Source organism: Lissotriton vulgaris, chromosome 7, assembly GCF_964263255.1.
Source record: "Lissotriton vulgaris chromosome 7, aLisVul1.2, whole genome shotgun sequence".
In the NCBI taxonomy this organism is placed as follows: domain Eukaryota; kingdom Metazoa; phylum Chordata; class Amphibia; order Caudata; family Salamandridae; genus Lissotriton; species Lissotriton vulgaris.
This window is the reverse complement of record NC_141695.1, coordinates 158969943-158991078: the sequence shown is the minus strand read 5'-3', so window position 1 is coordinate 158991078 and position 21136 is coordinate 158969943. Positions and strand designations below refer to the sequence as shown.

The window sequence follows — 21136 nt, the reverse complement described above, 5'->3', positions numbered from 1 at the left end:
TTGGCAGCCAGGTAGGAGAAGGATCTTCCTCCCGTTGTGGCTCTTCGGATGCGGGGAACGGCGGCGAGGGTGTGGTTGGTCGATCGTAGCAGGCGGGTGGGAGTGTAGAAGGTCAGGCGGTCGTTGAGGTATCCGGGGCCTTGGTTGTGGAGAGCTTTGTGTGCGTGGGTGAGGAGTCGGAACGTGATTCTCTTGCTGACGGGGAGCCAGTGCAGGTCTCTCAGGTGTCCGGCGATGTGGCTGTGTCATGGGATGTCCAGGATGAGTCGTGCTGAGGCGTTCTGGATGTGCTGGAGTCTTTTCTGAAGTTTGGCTGTGGTTCCGGCGTGGAGGGAGTTGCCTAGTCCAGTCGGCTGGTGACTGGGCCTGGGTGACAGTCTTCCTGCTTTCGGTGGGGATCCACCAGAAGATCTTGCGTAGCATGCGTAGGATGTTGAAGCATGACGAGGAGACAGCGTTGACTTGTCTGGTCATCGAGAGGGAGGAGTCCAGGATGAAGCCCAGGTTGCGTGCGTGGTCCGTTGGTTTGGGTGCGCTGCCCGAGGCAGGGGGCCACCAGGAGTCGTCCCAGGCGGAGGGTGATGGTCCCAGGAAGAGGACTTCCGTCTTATCTGAGTTCAGTTTCAGGCGGCTGTTCATCATCCACTCGGCTACGTCTTTCATCCCTTCGTGTAGGTTGGATCTGACGGTTGCGGGGTCGTTGGTGAGGGACAGGATCAGCTGGGTGCCTTAAAATTCTACTTTACCATTAAAGAGGGGTTTAACTTCAATTTCTCAGATACCAAATACAAATGTCCTACCTGCTCCCAATCACAAATGATCACATATTAATTGTAATAAGGTAACCCAATGTTATCCTATGGGAGATGTAGGCCTTGCAATAGTGAAAAACGAATTTGAGAGTTTTTCAGTACCAGGACTTGTAAACCTTATAAGTACATGTTCAATTTAAATACAGTGCACTGTGCCATATAGGCTGACTTACATGTATTAAAAAGGAAGATTTAGGCCTGACAAAAGGTTTATTTTGCCAGGTCAAAATGGCAGTTAAAATTTGTACACACAGGCTTCAATGGCAAGCTTGGGACATGTTTTAAAGGGCTACTTAAGTGGGTGACACAATCAGTGCTGCAGGCCCACTAGTAGAGTAGCATTTAATTTGCAGGTCCTGCGTACCTGTAGTACCTCTTTATTAGGGACGTACAATTGGGTGCAACCCAATTTTACTATGTTTAAAAGAGAAAGCATAAGCACTTTAGCACTGGTTAGCAATGGTAATGTGAAAAGAGCCCTATATGCAAACATAAAAGTTTAAGAAAACGAGAGGGTGAAGGCAAAAACTTTGGGGGTGACCCTGCAGAGAGGGCCAAGTCCAAGAGTGACCAATATGCTACACATTATTATTATTATTATTATTATTATTATTAAATTACACTTGTATAGCGCTATCTACCCGGAGGCCTCGTAGCGCTCATGACTTACTCTTTACACATTGTAGATATGAAGACTTGGCAAGACACATCTAATTCCTGGCGGGTTTTCTACATGTCACTTATAATTATAAAGTAAAGAAGCTTAGGCAACCGGATATCAATGTGTCTTTTTTGCACCACCTGAGTAACTTACATTTATTTTTAAATTGCTTTCTAATCTTTTTTTCAACAATTTTATTTTTTGGGTAGGGACCTTGCATTTCTTATCAGACCAATATTAACATTAAATTGAATTTCACCCAAATGTATATTTGTACGTTGGCCAATGGCTATACTACAATTTGGAAATGTATCAAAGCGAAGTAGACCTGTATAACGCATGAGAATAAAACAGGCCACATAAAGCAGAACAGTACCCAAACCATTATGAATAAATCCTTTATTGATTATTAAAATAAAGACATAAAATATTCTTCATACTTCTACAGTGCTGTTTCTATTTCAATCCCACTAGAAAAAAAACCTTCATTTAATAAAATACGCAGTTATAAAAACATTAGTTTGCCATCCAAATCCCACTTTAGTGAGCAAAATTTAATTTCATTTGCATGAGACATGCCATTTCAGTCTGGGTCCCCTCTCTGGAGGTTTGTTCAGCAGCATCAATAACACTTTGTTCCACTATCTCCAATATAGGCCTAATAACCCCAAACCCAACTCGAACATACAAAAACATATACACAGAGAAAATATTAATTTCCATTTAATTTAGGTGCATTTCGGTTGAAATCATTGTATAGATATTAGAATGACAGAGAAGCAATTTTCCAAACATGACTGGACCAAATGCTTGCTACAGATAAGACAAACACTGTATACAAGCACATGGGAGGCAGCCCGCAATGTTCTGGAAATGTGGTCGAAGCCTCCATCACCCAAACGAAAATCCACTACCACAAACATGTTCCTAGTAACTTTAACAGAAAGAAGGACAGACTAGCCAGGAGTTTTAGAACTTTCAGTGTATAGCTTAAATATTACACCACACATTCTCTTAACTGCCAATATCAGAGAAGCCGAAACAGGTCGACTAACGGGGATTTAGAAATGTCCTCTTTTACTTTATCAAATGTTTTAGAACCCCTCCTAATTCCAGACAAACCGCATTCAGCGGTGCCAGGGGAATTCTGAGATCTTACTTAATTCGGTTGTGCATTGTCCGGCAGTAGTACCAGAGTTCCTGCTTCCCTCTAGATCTCGGTGGATAGCCTACAGATGTGGTAACAGACATCTGTGATTTCTATAGTTTGTTACATTTTAGGATGCACATCTTGGTGTAATGGACTAGGACAGTCCTTGTGAAGGAGTATTCAATGGTAAGGTGTGTCTGGATTAGACAAACCATGCATGCTAAATGTTCTGGGCATCAAACTGAATTCCCATAGACTTGAAGGAGAGCACATATGTCTGCATGGATTTTTCTACCCGATTTCGTTCATTTGGTGATTCTCGGGGAGACGCGTACAGCCACCATTGGTAGTTTCAGGTTGGCTTCCATTGTCAGAATCAGAAATCCAGTGGTTCTGATATTTAGAGAATGCTAGTGGCATGTCCCTAGACACTGGGAGAGGCAAAGGACTTTACCAAGCTGGTGCTTGAACTTAACGTAGAGAACGTCAATTGTTTAGACCAATGTGAAACCTAAATCTTTCTCAGAATTTCAACATAACCACTAACTATATGACTTATTTATAGTTAGATGAAATGTATATAAATGTATCTTCTGTGGAAATTCTGAAAATCTGGAATGGGTGTGGCACTTGTGGACAACATCGTCAACTTCAGGTTTAGACTATGAGAATCGTTAACATCTAAGCTCTGATGCTGCACGGAATATTCTGTCAAACGCATATGCTTTGGATAGCACAGGATTTACTTGAACACAATAAGCTAAGACAATATGGTGAGACTAAAGTCAGCAGAAGCAACCTCAGCAAAATAATAAGAAGCAGCCCTTTGCTTGAGCGGAACGCAATATGCTTGTTTAACAAACGTTACAGCTCCCCAATCAGAGGGCAAAATGAAACATGCATTGTTGATTTGAGACTTGAAAGGTTCAACCAAATTTACAGAACCCAATGGCGCAGCTGCATGCTTGGAGGTTTCTGACTGCATCGTTTCCAAGTAAGGGTGCCCAGGGTGTTGGTAGAAGCAAAATGGATATTTCTGACAGTACAACACACTGCACCCTAAGCCAAATATTTGCCAACAATTTCTCCAGCTTTATTCAAAGCCAAACAAACAGAGGGTAGTACCTTTTATATGGTGTGATACACCATTCTGCGCTGAACACTTTAGGGTCCCTATGATAAAGCTGCATTTAAACCAAATAGAAAAAGCTCATTTTCAAGAGACAGTGGACATCTGCCTTGCATTCAGTCGTTTGACAGGTTTATGAAGAGCCACATCTCAAACTCTGCGGCACCCATCAGTCATACAGAAAGCCAGGGTCTAGTCGCTGGTAGGCCTCCATCTTTTCTTCCTCCTCGGAACAGAAAGCCCTTTCCAGGACCTTTTGAGCATCTTTGGCAAGGTTGTCCAACGAACTGAGGAGAAGAAAGTAGACAGCCACAAAAGAGATTGCTCCAGCCACGAGGTTGCCAACTACGGGGACTCGCTTCTCCACTAGGTTGGAAACTGTGTGGCCTGCGACAGCCGCGGTACGTAATGCAGCTTTAACAGAGTCTTCATTCATGCCTCTCCCCACAGGACTGATGATCTCATTTCTGAGGCTGTGAGGCGATTTGTTAACTTTGGATGCCAAAGAGCCAAGGGACTCATCGTCCAGTCCAAAGGCCTGCTTGTAGGATGCTATGGTCTCCATGAGCATAGGCATGTTCAAATGCACTGGTATGGATGGCATGGATGATATGATAAACGCCAGTATGGCTTTTTTCCAAATCTGCCTTTGTAAGGAACACTTCTTCTTCCTAATGATCTCTTTGTTGATGCTTGGAAAGGACAGAAGCAAGGCGTGCCTCTTCTGCCCATCCAGATCTTGCTCGAGGGTGTTCTGCAGCTTTTGGAAGTCATATTTGTGCAGCTCGAAGCTAGAGAGGAGGAACACTTTGGGATCGCGCTCGCCATCCTTTTCCAAGCATCGTGTGCATTCGGCAAGAATCTCATTGAGGACCTTCTCCTCACTGAACTGCATCTTTCTGCGTCTCCTGCTGGCATTCAAATCCAGGTCAACCTTGGTACGGACAAAGTAGAAGTTCTTCTTCGTTGCCCGGATGCTGCGGGCCAGCCTGGCGTGGTTCTCCCTGAATCGTTCGGAGGCAACGATGATAAAGAAATCATACCTCTGAAAGTTTACCAGGTCCAGGTACTGGTCTGCTTGAAAGTTGGAAGTCCCAATGCCTGGGAGGTCCCAAAGGCGAACAGTTGTCAGCTTTGGGTGCTGGTATGCGGTTGGCACTCTGGTGGTCTCTGTGACCCCAGTTCGGGCAGCTCCAACATCGTCATCCCCAAGGCCACGCATAGCATTGACGAACGTGGATTTGCCTGCACCAGATTCACCTACAACTGCAATATCCAGAGTAGTGGCTTCCAGCGATGTTATCAAGGACTGCACCAGTTCATTGACCTCAAGCATGGGGCTGGACTTGAGCACAGTGCTCATTTCGAGAAGGTCCTCCTCCCGAACTTGTATGGCAGACATTGTAGATCTGAAAAAGGCCACACAAAAAAACAATTTAAAAACGCATAGTAGTTAATTCAGGTTAATGCATGGGGTCATGCAAAGGCAGGTTGGACCTACTTCCATCGTTCAGTCTCTACTTCACTCTGTGCCTTCTTTCTCGCAAAATCCCTCTTCTATTTCTGCAACTCCCCCAACCCCTTCAATCACCCTTTTTCCAATTCTCTCCCTTAATTGGGTTCAGAAAGTAGGGTCGTCGTCGTTTTTCAAATTGTATTCAACGTGTGCATCTCCTGGGGCTTAATTCATTCAGGAAGACAGTTCCGTACGACCTCAAAAACTTTTGGGGATAGAGGGGGGTGGTGGTCAGACGAATGCCCATGTGAGTAAGCATCAATTTAATGCTATAAAATTACCTAGGAAGGCGCTTATATTTATCTTTTAAGATCAAATACACAAACTCGGTCCATAGACATTTACTAATAGCTCGGTGGGATTCCCAATTACTTCTCAATAGACGAAAAATCTAATAACTACAGTAGCTGGAAAAAAGGTAGCTGGGTATAATATGCATTTCGAAATAGGAAATGGAGGCTCGTTTCCTCAGCCCCTGGTGCATGAGCACTTGGTAAACAGGGAGGCAGAGAAGAGCTTATATGTTGTTAAAATCTGGAATTGATGAAACCACAGGGTTTCAGTTAAAGAACAGCTACAAAAGTGTACATCTGCCAACTCACGTAACACAAGACACAGGGAAGAATCCTCAATTTATATTCAATATCATCTAGTTTTGAACCCACAAATGTACAAACCAGAATTTATTAAATATTTCTTTCTGACAGTATCAGAAGAGTTCACAATAATAGTTCCTCTTCTACAACATTACATTCGAAACAATAGCTTTCATTTAGCAAAAGTATATATAAAACAAAAAACTTTCATTTAACATAATCTCCCGACATCCCACTCTTACTAAAAGCACTACATATACATACACTCTTGTATCAACCACACTTCATTCATTTCACCGCACACAAACTAAATACATTAGAAATAATTGAATACACTGAAACCGGATGACACTCCAACACATAATTTATGTTTCCTACAGAGTAACTGCTATCATAAGCACATGAATCTTTCAATAACAAATACAGATCGTTATATATATGGGGCAGAAACGAGCAAACTCCTTTTTTAATATACCTAACATGTGGTCTTCTGGTTCACTTTCCACTCCCTGTGGCGCGGACGCGCGTTTCTGTGAACACCGGGATGGAAAACCACCTTCCCCAGGGCACAACCAACAGACCGGGAAAGCAGAAAAGATCTCATTTGGAAGATCGGGGAAAGAAGGACCTAACGGGTCTGCAAGGAAATATATATAGGGCTCAATGTAGACGCACAAGATAAATTCGTATTTTGTAGAAAAACATGTATTTTGGCAACAAGTGCACCCTGTGTATCAGATAAATCCTTCTCAGAAAACATGCATGAATAAACAAGCATTTGCAAAGCAATAGGTCTCGCATTAGGAAAGTTTGAGCTATTGGTATTGTAAATGACAAATTATTTATTTATGTGTTAGTTTTCAAAATAGCGAAATTAGTAGCTTTGTGATTTACAATGCCGATAGTTTTAACTTTCGCAAATGTGATACCTTAAGCATTTGTAATGCAATATGTGTTGTATTTACGTGACGTAGGTGTATTGATATTACCAATAACAATGGCTTTTAATTTTTTTAAATAATTAATACTTAAATAAAAGTTATTGTAATTTATAATGGCAATAGCTTAAACTTTTGTAAATAACTTTTGTGAAGGTTATGTTCAGTGTATTTTATTGTGACGAAAATCCAAGAACAGAAGTGAAATATTAATATATTTTTGTGACATTTGTAATGAAGCTTGAAACATTCAGAGAACATATTTGAACTAGTTGTTGTTGAATGGTTGCATAGAGTGATGCTGTGGTGGCACTGAGTGAGGTTGTGGTGGCGACGAGTGATGCTGTGGCGTTTAGTGATGCTGTGGTAGCGCATAGGGATGTGGTGGTACTGAGTGATGCTGTGGTGGTGCTGAGTGATGCTGTGGTGATGCGATAGATATATAGAGCAGTGGCGGCTGGTAGGATTTGAAAGTGATACAGATGCAAAACAAATCAATTGGCCATGAAGAAGGGAGAGAATGAAGAGCAGCTGGCTAACTGGACATTTTGGGGTGTTCAGATGTTGAAAATAGAATCGACAAACGTGAACATCACCGGCGTCATCTTGCCTAACAAGAAGCCATCGCCCACATGTAAACGGCATCAATTTTAGGTGCCACGGCCATCTCGCACTTTGCAAGTCACCCATGATTCACCCTGACCTTGAAACCATCCCTGGTGCCCTGATTCAGCATGACCAAATGCACTAAGGTCATAAAACCTTGTCAGCCTGACAAAGCCCCAGAGCCACTTCCCACCCTAAAATACATTCGTCCTTTTGTTAGAATTAAAATAACAAGCATGAACATTATCTGTGCCATCTTGTCTGATGGAAGTTCCTACGTGCACATAAACTGCAGTCATTCTGACCACCGCAGCCATTTTGTATTCCGTTGGTCACCTTTTATTTCACCCTGCCCATACTAGCATCCCTCTGACCAACCTGGTATGTGAGCTGGGGGCTATAAACAATCGCCAGGACAAACATCAACAGCACTTGCTGCCACAAACTCGTTTTTCCTCTCATCTCTGTTTACAGGCAAACCCATGGACACCCTTACACAAACAGGTTCCAAATACCAAACAGACTCTTGCAAGCATGGTTTATTGCACTGCACACAGCAAGACATGTTTTTGCTAACAATGGGACCTGTTTTTATCAACAGAACAGACTCTAAGATCTGTTCGGTCTCACATGTTTTAGACCCTGAAGCAAGGTCCAGCTAGAAAATAAAACTGTCTGTTTGGCTTGGGTGGGAGGAGAATAACTGTTGGGCTTGTGTAACCATGCTGATGAAACAATGTTTGGCTTGTGTGACAACCTGTCCGGGGCGGGGATACCAAGCTTACATGACACTGATCATAAAGATTACTTTGTCCTGATAATGTATAAAAGTGACCTGCAAGAGAGCTGTTGTCAGAACACCTCCTGAAGACATTGACTTGTGTCAGGCCTGTTGTGTTCTCCTCTGGAGTGAATAAACCTGTTCATTGCCGTCCAATTCCCAGCGCCTGTCTCTTCATTTTGGTACTATTGATATTGGGAATTAGAGGCGTCATGCGCCAAACAGTCTTGTTATTCGTTAAAGATTAGCTGTTTTTCCACAATTGGCGTCCCAACGTGGCGCCCATCAGAGACATGCGGGTCCAGGTAGAGAGGTCCTAACGACGGAGTGAACATCTAAACGGTTGGAAGTTAACCTGCCTTGAGAGGACCCTCGTCTGGCTGCCGACCAATCTGAACTTCACCGGTTCCGAATGGACCTCTCTCGAGTGACCTGCGGTCATGACTGGGATCCCACTGGAGTGCTGCTGTAAAATTGGAGTAAGAGAACGCTCGGGTGCTGGAAAGGGAAGGCAAAGAACTGTCCACGTGGTCCGGGTAAGATTAAGTAGGACGTTTATACGTCTGATTGTCTGATTGGTAGGATGGTTTATCCATCCGATTGTTTGATTGATTGTATTGGAATTGTTTGGATTGAAATACTAATATTGCGCTTTATTGGTTCGTTTAGCTCGTTAGCTAGTTGGTACGTTGGTTCTCTTTGAGATATTCCCTGCTTGCAAACAACGAAGAATAGGAATATTCTCTCTCTTTGCAGACAGCGAAGGATGGGTAGTGCGGACCTTTGTCCACAATTGTTTGAGATTTTCACTTGTCCGATTATACGTCATGCCTATCTTCTCCCCACTGATTGGTAATTGGTTCAACCCGGACTGTTTATTAGAGGTCAATCATCCGGCTCCACCGGAAGGTACCCCTAATAAAAAGGGCATGTATAATATGGATTAGCCGCTGTAGCTTTTAGCAAACTATAGCATAAAACTAACTAGGAAAAATCGAGTAAATCAGTAGGCCACTGATGGGATCTTTTGACCCCGCTAAAATGGAAACGCCAGGAATCGCCCTTCACGAGAAATATGGAATTAGCAACATAAATATTGATTGTTTGGTAGTTTTTGAATAATGGTTACTATTTGCAAATAGTAAAGGACAGATAATGCAGACTCCTTGTCTGAATTTAGGATTATTTGAGAGATTCTTTTGACCGATATCCATCATGCCTGTCTTTTCTGAAGTTATTGGAAAATGGTTGTTTTAGCTTGATTTGTTTGTTGAACAAAAAGTATGGTATTTGTCCCATAATGTATGACTCATTGAGGAACAAATTCGCAAAGAAGGAACTCAAATTTAAATGGCCAGTAAAATGAAATAACTCGATTATAAAAAGTTAAAAAGGATACAGTACACAGAAGCAATGTCAAAACAATGGTCAAGATCTGTTTTATTTTTTTGCTCTTACACTCTTACAACGTAAGCAATTGGTAAAGATCCTGATATTTAGATATATCAATGAAGAGGACAGTAGATCGAACCTCTTTTTCTTAGCAGCTCCCTCAGAGAAGCAAAAGCGTGCCTTTTTCAAATTAGGAATTTTTTGTTGTAAGGTTCCCAAAGAAGTACATTAGCTCGAAATTTGTTAGCTATGAACCCCAAGTGCATTCTGGTCCTTGGAGTCCTAAACATCGTAATCTTTGTTTTACACACCACATGTTTCAGAAAAGTTTTTCAAATGCTCCTAAGCCTCACCAAAGGAATACCATCCAGTCTAACATTAGGCAGGAGTAAGTTATAAATGTATTAAGTAAAAAGGAGAGAAAAATCTTCCTTAGAACCTATTTGCCTGCATGGCCAAAGCCAGGGCTCGAAAAACATCACAAGAAAGCTCGTTTTAAATGTTAGCGTTTGATGTCCTTGCACAAGTCATATGATTAGAATGAAAATTTTTAGGAAAGTCCCGCTGTGTTTTAACCTCTCGTAACCTCCTAAACGCAGCGGTCATCTGTTTAGATTATATATGAAAGGCATTTCTAGGCACTGTATTTTAGCAGTCGGGCACAAATGCATATTATCGGTTTTTAGAAAGGCGCAGTTTCTTTTGTGTGTTATAGATTGGTATGCCTTGCACAAGCATTTCAGGCATGGTATAGTCCGTGTTTATGGACCCCATGAATAGGTCTGCCAGCCTCGGCAAGTACGAATCTGCGATTTTCGGGCACAACTGTGCTCCCGCGTTATCGAACTAGAACTGCGCTGTGTCCTCCACCCGCCCGCAAAACTGATCTCCATGCAGACATTAGACAAGTCTGTTAGTGGTCTTACCGTGTAGCAAAAATGCATACCATTGACAGCGCGAATGCACCCAGCTAAACTCGCTACCTCCTATAGTTTCCCTACTCAACGAATAGGAATGGCCCCAGGCTGATCGTTTTCTTCAATGAGAACATTGATCCATCACCCTCCCCTCACCTTATACTGGAGTACCTCTGGCCTCTGACCCTTTCCTACAAGCGGTCTGTAATACCGCACTTGGACGATCATCTTAGTGAGCATCCTATCATTGGTAATCTTTGCCGCACTAACAGTTCTTCTGGGCTTCAATGCCGAGATGCCAAGGACTGCATCCCAAGAGATAAGTCAGGTATATAGTAAGTAAAAATATTTTCGTTATAATGCGCGCTGATGTCTTTGAATGCTGCCCCCTCCCCCTCTTTTCTTTTTCTGTAGGTTACATCGGAGTTTCAGCTGAAGAATGGAAAAGGCCTAAACGCACTGTGTTCCACGCTGAAAATAGGCCAGTACTGTGAGATGGTATGTTGTATGCAGAGGCTATCTCTGGGAATGTGAAAAATTGTATGGTATGAATGCGTGTGTGTCCTGATTAGTATGGTATGAATGCGTGTGTGTCCTGATTTTTATAGTATGAATGCGTATGTGTCGCGCACGCCTGGTTATGAATGCGTGTGCACGCCCTGATTTGCATGATGTGAATGCGTATGTGTTGTGTACGCCTGGGTTGATAAGAGAATGCTTTTTGTATGACTGAGGTACTGATCGAACGGTTAATGGAATGAGAAAAATAGGCCTAAACATGGTACCTACATGCGAAAAACGAATATAGAGTTTTCTTAAATATAGCACATTCTTTACTTAGAAACGAGTCTCTCTCTAAAGCTAGCAAATGGGAAGGTAACCTACAATAGGAGCTTGAAGGATTATTGCAGTACATTGAGCCTGACTCCAACCAATATCACAAGTGTGTGACCAAAGTAATGCGCACCTGTGAGCTGACCAAATAGAGAAATGAAGAGTCCCCCGAGTTGGGGCTCATCCAAATCCTCCTCCACTCAGAAGTTAGAGATATGGTCATGGTTTAAATGTACCCCTTCTTCTTCCATCCACATAGAAAAATAAGAAATGTACCATCACACGTCCGACTGACATCCCTCCTTTACTTCAGCTTGAATCATCGTTGCTAGATGCTGGGGGACCCCACCGTGAGTATAAGTACGACTCGGCTAGTGTCCGACCAATTAAAAGGGAGTAAGTATTTTCAAAATAGGCCACCAGCTAAAAATTGTCGACTATTAGGAAAGAAGGAGCCTGACCCCAAAATAAATTAAGTAGAGTACAGAGAATACGCAATATGCATGAGAAAGTCTTTTTTTTGTCCAAAACAACTCTGTGTTTTGTCTTCGGATTTTGTACTTGATGCATGCACTGTCACGCCCTATTCAGTATTTGTGTGTACGTAAACTATGCATTTATGTTTTCCCTCGGCTTGTGTGTTTTATTTGTAAACCGACCTGTACTGTTCTATGTTGCATATGTACTGAATAGCCTATTATTGTACACGCTCTCTATCTCTCTCTCCCTCTCTCTCTCTCTATGTTATGCTCGGGCTGAATAGCCTATTGTTGTGCCCAACGCTCTCTCTCTGAGAGCTCACTTTAGAATAAATAACGACACTGTACCTCACCGGTACTCGCCGAAATGGCTTTAAACACGACAGTGTTTGAACAAATTGACAGAAACAAAATATCATATTTTGCCATATTACTACCTCTCCTTTCTGTAAATTGATGGAACTAAATTGGCTGAGAAAGAAAGGAAAGGTGAGACGACTGATGTCCCCTAATCTGGCCTTTATAAGGGAACTAAATGTCAGTGTCTTTTTGTTTTAGTGCCTTAGTGGCACAACCTTCATCGTTCATATTATTCTGCCCATTGCACATACGTCCCCGTTTTTCCAGGATGGTCCCAGTTTTGTACCAGCTGTCCCAGAAAATTTTAAGAAATGTAGCTCATGTCCCGGTTTTAAAAAAAATAAATTGACTAAGCCTGATAGAAGTTAGCCGTTGTTTCCAGAAAAGATTTAATTGACAAGCAAGCTGCCAGGTTTAAAATTCGCAATTTATGTAAATTCTTACTGACCGTTCTGTAGCTCTCTGCTAAGGAATGCACTTGTAGCTTGAAGTAAGATAGTAGTCCTTCTCCCAATTTTGTGAAATGTCCCTAGTTGTTTTTACTTTAAGATTCCGGTCACCCTAGATATAAGTTGCATGGACAATGCAAGTCCCTCATTAACTGTTGAAGAAGCTAGGTTGTAGAGTGTGCCGAAAAGTAGAAAAATGTTTATGAAAATGATTCGAACCAAAGGAATGTTGTAGTAAGCCCTGCTGAACGAGTACTGAAACCAAAACGTTTAGCTGAAAGAAGGGAGCATCGATAGGATGGAACAATGCTTAGCCTGTGTAATCTATGGAAAACAATAGCTAGGAAGGGTACCTGCAGAGACTGATGTGAGGAGGCGAGGGGCACAGGAAAGGTGAATTCAGATTATAGAAAGAAAGGTGAAGATGGGGGTGGGGGGTAGAGTTTGGGGGTGATGTGGAAGAGAGAAGGAAGCAGTAGTGCACTGAGCGTGGTTCAGAAAAGAGCATGAGGAGTTTCCGTAATAGTTGTAATAGTAGCAAGCGTAGTTTGACGTATAGGTGGCAGTCACGTGAAAAACACTGCATAGGTTTGCCACCTCGCCATATAACTGCAGACACTGTGTTCCCATTTCTGGACACCTTTGATAGAAATCATTGTTACCTGTGTGTTAGCCTATGTGATATAAGCCAGCAAAGACTACAACTCCTGTGATGCTTACATCGTCAAATGACTAAGACTGGAAAGAAACATGATGGGCTGGACATGAGGCAAGACAAAAACCTAATGTGGAAAAAGAACAGTGCCACTCGCCACTCTCTTGTCCCCCAAATTCTTTACTGTCAGCAGATTTGTGCCCATGGCGCTATGGGCAGACATACACACAGCACAGTCCTCCACATCCACCTAAAAACAAACACACACACTTACATACCTCCCTAGCCACTTCTGCACACATACAGGCTTGCACACACACATACTTGCGCAATCACTCACACAAACGTGTAGTAACTAACACGGTTCAAATTCACTCATTGGCTAAAACACACTCGGTGACTGAGACACACTCATACATAGAAATGGTAGCCGATTAGACATAATTCATGCAGTGATTTATTGTACTGCACTTCAAGCCCAAGGTAGCAAAGCCGCTTCAGTCTCGGTGTGTGCTGCTTCAAAACAACCCATTCCTTGTTCTTGCTAGCAGTGTCATTTTATTTTCGGCAGAGCACAAAACCGATCCCAATAGAGGCGTTTCAAGGCCTCCGGTGAGACGCAGCCCAATTAAAGCCCTGCCTACTCCATTAAAAAGCTACTCTATGCAGGTTGGTGTCTACTGCACTGACCCCACGCTTTGTGCATGCAGGTGTTTGCTACCCTACCATTACGTACATGCAGGGGCCTGGCTGCTGCACTAGCCTGCCCCTGCGTGTGTGGGTTAAATAACAGACCACTGTGTGCAGGCATGTGTCTTTTTCATTAGCATGTCACTTTGTGTAGTCACATCACCATGGCACAGGACACTTTTCGTCCCCATCCCGCCCCTTCCGCTGCGCAGGCAGGTGTCTAGATCGCAAGCCGGCCACTGTATGCAGGCAGGTGCCACCACACCCACCATGGACTAAGTGCAAGAAGTTATCTAGTAACGCACAGAGCCCAAGCCATGTGCAACCAGCAGGCGTCTCCCCTCAGGTCTGCAGTGCCAGCGAGTAAACAGGTGTCAACTCTCCTCGGGGTCAGCGTAAGGAAAGAGGTGTCTGTGACTCCTTAATGCACACCCCTTGGTGCACCAATCCTACACAAACTCTCCGAGACCCCCTGCAGCCAGTGTAGCCTGGCCGGTCCCCTCCGCCGTGCTCTGTAGCACTGTAGCACCAGGGACTGCGCCCTGTGCCCCTTCTAAGTGCACTGCACGTTCTTGTGTACCCAGTACCCACAATGCGACCAAAAAGGTGTTCTTGCACACTTAAAGCAAAGATATGCCCACTCCCACAGCACCTTCTCTTTGTGCTCACCGTAAAGGGAGAGGCTATGGGGAGCGGCGGGAGTAAAGGAAGGGTTATGGTACAAGGCAGGCCAGAGTTACAGTTCGCTTTAACATTTTTTTTTTTTAATATTTTTATTGCAAAATTATAAAAAAAAGGCACAGGTTCTCATGGGCATTCAAGCCACTCAAATGCAAGATTATCTACATGCAATTTCCAGGACAATACACAGCCATAAGTTCGCTTTAACATTAGGGTTAAGGGAAGGTTAATAGCGCGAGCTGTGATTATAGTATCTTTAGGTGGATGTACATCATTACGAGCTTAAAGGAAATGAGGGAAAAGTGATATAATGACGGTGCACATGGAGGCGTTGTAATGTATTGCAATTGCATTTATATAGCACCTACTACCCCATGATCAGGTGTTGATGGCAGGTGGCACGCTACTCTGTAACCTGGTGGTTATTCATTATTGCTGTACACGTTGGGAGGTAGATCTAGGGGAATGAGCGTGCACTAGAGCACGCACATCCATGCATCGCCCGAAGGTACGAGGTGATGGCATGATCTAAAGGCAGGAGATAACTGCGTGTCGTGGACACATCCTGCAGTGGGGGCGGGGGAAGGCTTGGTGATATGTGGGTGAGCTCACGTTTAAACTGAAATAACTGATTTCAAGAAGCTTTTGGTGAAAATACGGCTCTTTGATTCCATCCCAGAATGTGATCAGACAAGTGCAACGTGCCCGTGGTATCCCGTGATCTCAAGCATGCACCCGCCGGTAAAGGTGGTTGGTGAGCCCTGGGGATGATTATTCCTATCTTTCTAGGAATTAATATTTCGTTTTAAGACAAAAGGTTTTATGACGACATGTATTATTAGTCTGTTTCGTTTTAATGGAATTTTATTGAATTTTATCTTGCGACACCGTAATTGGTTTTAATGAGTTGTTTTGATTTTTCTAATTGCTGTTTATATGTGTCTTTTATGATTGCCTATGATCGAATAAAAACTAACTTGAATTGAATTGATTATTCTTAGTAAAATAGTGGCTTTTACTAAGGTGTGGGCCCCAGAGAGTTGGGGGCTGTGCAAGCGATGGGGTATGGCGCCAGATAATGAAGGCGTGTTACGTAATGGCTTCTTGGCCACCTCCCTCCATTATTTTGGGTTGTAGTCCTCAGTAGCTACTGTGGGACGTAGGTTGGGTGTTGGGCTGCCCGCAACTGAGTACGTATTGGGAGGCAGTGACGGAACTGTTGTGCGGCATTGGTTTCCGCATACCCCAAACAGAGACTTTACCATATTTTACATGAGGTTAGTAGCATGATTTACATAGCAAATATTTTTAGAACTCGGCTTGTGCACGGGCTCTAAGATCTGAGCCAGACTGTTGGCTCAGCTCTGGTTCGGCTCCCCCACCTCTATCTAATATAGCACAGTGAGCTAGGAACTGGCATCAAAGAGCAACAAGCAAACTTAAAGGCGTGGGTTAAAATCTTATTGTTTTTTCCCCCCTCAATCTATCTTTATTCCAAGGTTGCTAAAAGGTTTTCCTTAGGGAAAGTCTTATTAGCACAAATAACCTCAACTGTTTTGTTGTGTTTTAAATCTTGAATGAATGAATGAATTTGGGATTTGTATAGCGCATGGCTCCCCGGAAGCGTCCCAGCGCTGTGATTGCAGACAAACAACTGAGGATAGAGGTTGAGAGGGAAGGGAAAGGTTATTGTGGAAAGAGGTGAGATTTGAGAAGCTTTCGGAATTTCATATGATTAGGTTCAGACCGGAGTTGGATTGGGAGAGAGTTCCAGAGGGTTGCGGCGACCACCGAGAAACGGCGTCCACCAGTCCGAACTCTTTTAGTTCGGTGGACCTTGGCCATGTTGCCTTGTGCTGATCGTAAGGGTCTGTTAGGTGTGTATGGGTAGAGCATAGATTTCAGCATTGGGGGTCCTTGGTTTTGCATGGCTCTATGAGTGGTACATAGGGACTTGAATTTGACCCTTTCGCGGATCGGCAACCAGTGCAGTGCCTTAAGGGCAGGTTTGGCTGAAACTCTGCGAGGGGTGCCAGTGAGTATCCGTGCAGCGGCATTTTGTGTTCGCTGCAGGACATTGAGCGTCGCTTCAGGGGCACCCAAAAAAAGGGCATTGCAATAGTCTAATCTTGATAGTATTAGACCTTGCATGAGCATTTTTTGGGAGGTTGCGGGGAGTAGTGGAAGAACCTTCCTAGTTGATCGGAGTAGACCAACACAGGTGCCGGCTGTTTTTTTGGCTTGTGTTGTCATGGAAAGATTCTGTTCCAGCCAGAAGCCTAGACTTTTAATTTCAGTTTTAGGCTGGGGGGTGGGTCCTAGGCATGAAGGCCACATAGCAATGGGGAGGGATGGTGGTTGGTGTCCCAGGAGCATAAGCTCGGTCTTTGAGCCATTGAGCTTAAGCCTTGAGTTGGACATCCAGGTATGTATACCTTCTAGGCAGTCATGGAGGTTTTTGATTTTTTCTTCCTCGAGTGAAAATGATACGATCATTTGGGTGTCGTCAGCGTAGGTGACGGCTTTTATCCCAAATGGGGTGACCACATCCTCCAGGGGGGCCATATATGTATTAAACAGTGTAGGGCTCAGTGAAGAGCCCTGGGGGACCCCACACTGGGGGGAAAGGATATCTGAACGGATGTTCCCTTCACAAACCTGGAAGGTACGGTTTTCTAAGAAGGAGGAGAGCCAGCATAGTGCCGTGCTTCTCACTCCTAGTTCCGATAGTCGCTGTATTAGGATCTTGTGGTCCACTGTATCAAATGCAGCGCTTAGATCCAGGAGGATCAGTAAAACCGATCCCCCTGAATCCAAGATGCATCTAGCCTCCTCTACCACTTTCAGGAGGGCTGTCTCGGTCCCCTGGCCTGGCCGGAAGCCTGTTTGTGAGGGTCGAAGAAGATTATTGGATTCGAGGAAGGCTGACAATTGCTGGTTAACTGCCTTCTCTGCGATTTTGCTCAAGCCAGGCAGGAGAGAGATCGGTCGAAGGTTGGATAGGTCTGATGGGTCATGTCCTGGTTTCTTCTGTAATGCCTTGACCATGGCATGCTTCCAGCTGGGGGGGACCACTCCTTGGCCCAGCGAGGTATTAATTAGGTTAGTGGCCAGGTGGGATATGGTAGGTCCAACTTGTTTTAGGATTCGAATAGGAGCAGGGTCGTTGGGGGGAGCCACTTTTCTTTTCTTGACCTTCTCCTGACCATGCACTCTTAACATATGCTGCCTACAGCAAGGGTGACGATAAGTGACTCTTAGACCCTGTAATGCTCTTATTCTTATGTAACATTTCCTGTAGATTGATTTAAAAACTTGTAGGAGTGATCTCTTTATAATGTGTGCATGTGAGGTGAAGTTCTCCAACACCCTACGTTGGGATGAGTAAAACTACAAAAGAATTGCTATTTAAATTCTTATTTGTGTATTAGTCATACACCCAACACATTACAGTTCATGCATATTTCACATATACAAAGGCTGAACAAAGTCAAAAGCTTGCATCCAAATTTTCGCTTAAGTACTTGTGAAGAGATAAGCTGTGTGCCTGTGTTTCCTTTCATTGCATTTGCATGGAGGTGTTGGGGTTTCAGACAGCCCCCTGCCAGGATGATGCTGAACAAAAGGTGAGGCAGGGACTATTCATACCAGGCCTTTGTCTGGGCCAACCTGGAAGTGAATATAAGAAAGCCCTGCGAGGAAGGGGGCGCTGATGAATGGTGGCTCGAGGTGGCGAATTAAACTGGAAGGAAATCAGCATGTTTCGCTGGGGATGCGGCTTAAAGCAGCTGCCGGATCTGGCTGCGCCCCCCTCATTTCCTGTACTGAATGGGGTGCGCCAGACAGGTGCGTGTGGACGTGAAGACGACAGGTGTGAGTTTGATGTAATCTCACTTCAAACATGGAGAATCTAAGTGCACTGGTGAACATGGCCCCAGTTCCCACTTGAAACCATGGATGAGGGGGGCAGCCCAAAAAACTACAAATAGATCAGGAAGTTTAATGAACGTTAAAATCATTATCCAGACGGTCACTTACATATATTCAATCAATCAATCAGTGACATTTATAAAGCGCGCTACATACCCGTAGGGTCTCAAGGCGCTGGGGGGGGGGGGAGGCGCTACTGCTCGAACAGCCAGGTCTTCAGCTTCTTCCTGAAGGAGAGGTGGTCTTGGGTCAGGCGCAGGTCGGTCGGGAGGGAGTTCCAGGTCTTGGCGGCCAGGTAGGAGAAGGACCTTCCTCCTGTAGTCGCTCTTCGGATGCGGGGGACGGCGGCGAGGGCGTGGTTGGCTGATCGGAGGTGGCGTTTGGGAGCGTAGAAGTTGACTCGGCTGTTGAGGTAGCTCGGGCCTTGGTCGTGTAGGGCTTTGTGTGCGTGGGTGAGGAGGCGGAAGGTGATTCTTTTGTTGACGGGGAGCCAGTGAAGGTCTCTCAGATGTCCGGAGATGTGGCTGGTTCGGTGGATGTCGAGGATGAGTCTGGCTGAGGCGTTCTGGATCCGCTGGAGTCTCTTCTGGAGCTTGGCGGTGGTACCGGCGTAGAGGCCGTTGCCGTAGTCCAGTCGGCTGGTGACGAGGGCCTGGGTGACGGTCTTCCTGGTCTCGGTGGGGATCCACCAGAAGATCTTCCGTAGCATGCGTAGGATGTTGAAGCACGCCGAGGAGACGTTGTTGACTTGCCTGGTCATGGAGAGGGAGGAGTCCAGGATGAAGCCCAGGTTGCGTGCATGGTCTGTCGGTTTGGGTGCGGTGCCCAGGGCGGGAGGCCACCAGGAGTCGTCCCAGGCGGAGGGAGAGGAGCCCAGGATGAGGACCTCCGTCTTGTCCGAGTTCAGTTTCAGGCGGCTGGTCGTCATCCACTCGGCTACCTCTTTCATCCCTTCGTGCAGGTTGGCTCTGGCGGCGGCGGGGTTGTTGGTCAGGGAGAGGATCAGCTGGGTGTTGTCGGCGTAGGAGATTATGCTGAGGTTGTGTTTGCGTACGATGGCCGCGAGGGGGCTCATGTAGACGTTGAAGAGGGTGGGGCTCAGAGATGATCCTTGAGGGACGCCGCAGATGACTTCGGAGGCCTCTGACTTGTACGGTGGTAGGCGGACTCTCTGTGTTCTTCCGTCGAGGAAGGAGATGATCCATTCCAGTGCCTTGTCCTGGATTCCGATGTTGCTGAGGCGCCGTACTAGGGTGCGGTGGCAGACCGTGTCGAATGCCGCGGAGAGGTCTACGAGGATGAGGGCCGCTGTTTCTCCATTGTCCATCAGGGCTCGGATGTCATCGGTGGCGGCGATGAGGGCGGTCTCGGTGCTGTGATTGGCTCGGAAGCCGGACTGTGAGGGGTCGAGGGATCCGTTCGTCTCGAGGAAGGCGGCCATCTGCTTGTTGAGGGTCTTCTCGATGACTTTGGCTGGAAACGGGAGGAGCGAGATGGGGCGGTAATTCTTGAGGTCGGTGGGGTCCGCTGTTGGTTTCTTGAGTAGAGCGCTGAGTTCGGCGTGTTTCCAGCTCTCAGGGAAGATGGCGGTGTCGAAGGATGTGTTGATGATGTCTCGCAGGTGGGGTGCGATGACAGCGTCGGCCTTGTTGAAGACGTGGTGAGGGCAGGGGTCGGTCGGTGATCCGGAGTGGATGGAGTTCATCGTGCGGATGGTGTCTTCGGTGCTGATCGGGGTCCAGGCGTGGAGGGTGGTGGTGGGGGCTGGTTGTTCGGTCATGGTGTGCGTTGGTTGGTTGTTGAAGCTGTTGTGTATGTCCGCGATCTTGTTGTGGAAGTATGAAGCGAGGGAGTTGCAGAGGTCTTGCGATGGGGTGATGTCGTTGTTTCCTGCGCTGGGGTTGGAGAGCTCTTTCACGATGTTGAAGAGTTCCTTGCAGTTGTGTGCGTTGTTGTCCAACCGGTCCTTGAATGCTGTTTTCTTGGCGGCGCGGATCAGCTGGTGGTGTTTCCGGGTGGCAAGTTTGAAGGAGGTCCTGTTGTCCGGTGTCGGTTCCCTTCTCCAGACTTTCTCGAGGGCTCGGCAGTTCTTCTTGGAGCTCTTGAGTTCGTCGGTGAACCATGGGGCCTTCTTGCTGCCGGGTCTGCTAGGCGGGGTCCTCAGTGGGGCGAGTTCGTCCGCGCAGTTGCTGATCCACTTCGTGAGGTTGTCGGCGGCCTGGCCGGGGTTCGCTGAGCTGGCAGGAGGGTGCTGGCTCAGGGAGGTGGCGAGCTGGTCTGCTGTGATCTTGTTCCAGCTTCTGCGGGCGGCCTGTTGCTGGTGTTGGTGGGTCGTCGTTCTCTTGAAGGTGAAGTGGACGCAGCTGTGGTCCGTCCATTGAAGCTCTGTGGCGTGACTGAAGTCGATGTCTGTGCTGGAAGAGAAGACTGCGTCGAGTGTGTGTCCGGCGAGGTGGGTGGGGGTGGACACCAGTTGCTTGAGTCCAAGGTTGGCGAGGTTGTCGAGCAGGGTGCTGGTGTTGCGGTCGTTGTTGTTCTCCAGATGGAAGTTGAGGTCTCC

General features: G+C 45.6%; 2 protein-coding genes across 2 annotated transcripts in view; both read right to left on the bottom strand.

The window, feature by feature from the left end:
- LOC147701054 (interferon-inducible GTPase 5-like) overlaps nucleotides 1-21136 on the bottom strand; it is a 114249-nt gene that overhangs the window by 68069 nt on the left and 25044 nt on the right. The window lies entirely within an intron of this gene.
- Nucleotides 1858-21136, bottom strand: part of LOC147701055 (interferon-inducible GTPase 5-like) — a 44300-nt gene continuing 25021 nt past the window's right edge. Inside the window, exon 2 of the mRNA XM_086929851.1 lies at nucleotides 1858-5161. Coding sequence (XP_086785977.1) covers nucleotides 3922-5154 — 1233 coding nt within the window. The 5' untranslated portion in view covers nucleotides 5155-5161 and the 3' untranslated portion in view covers nucleotides 1858-3921. The remainder of the gene's footprint in view (nucleotides 5162-21136) is intronic.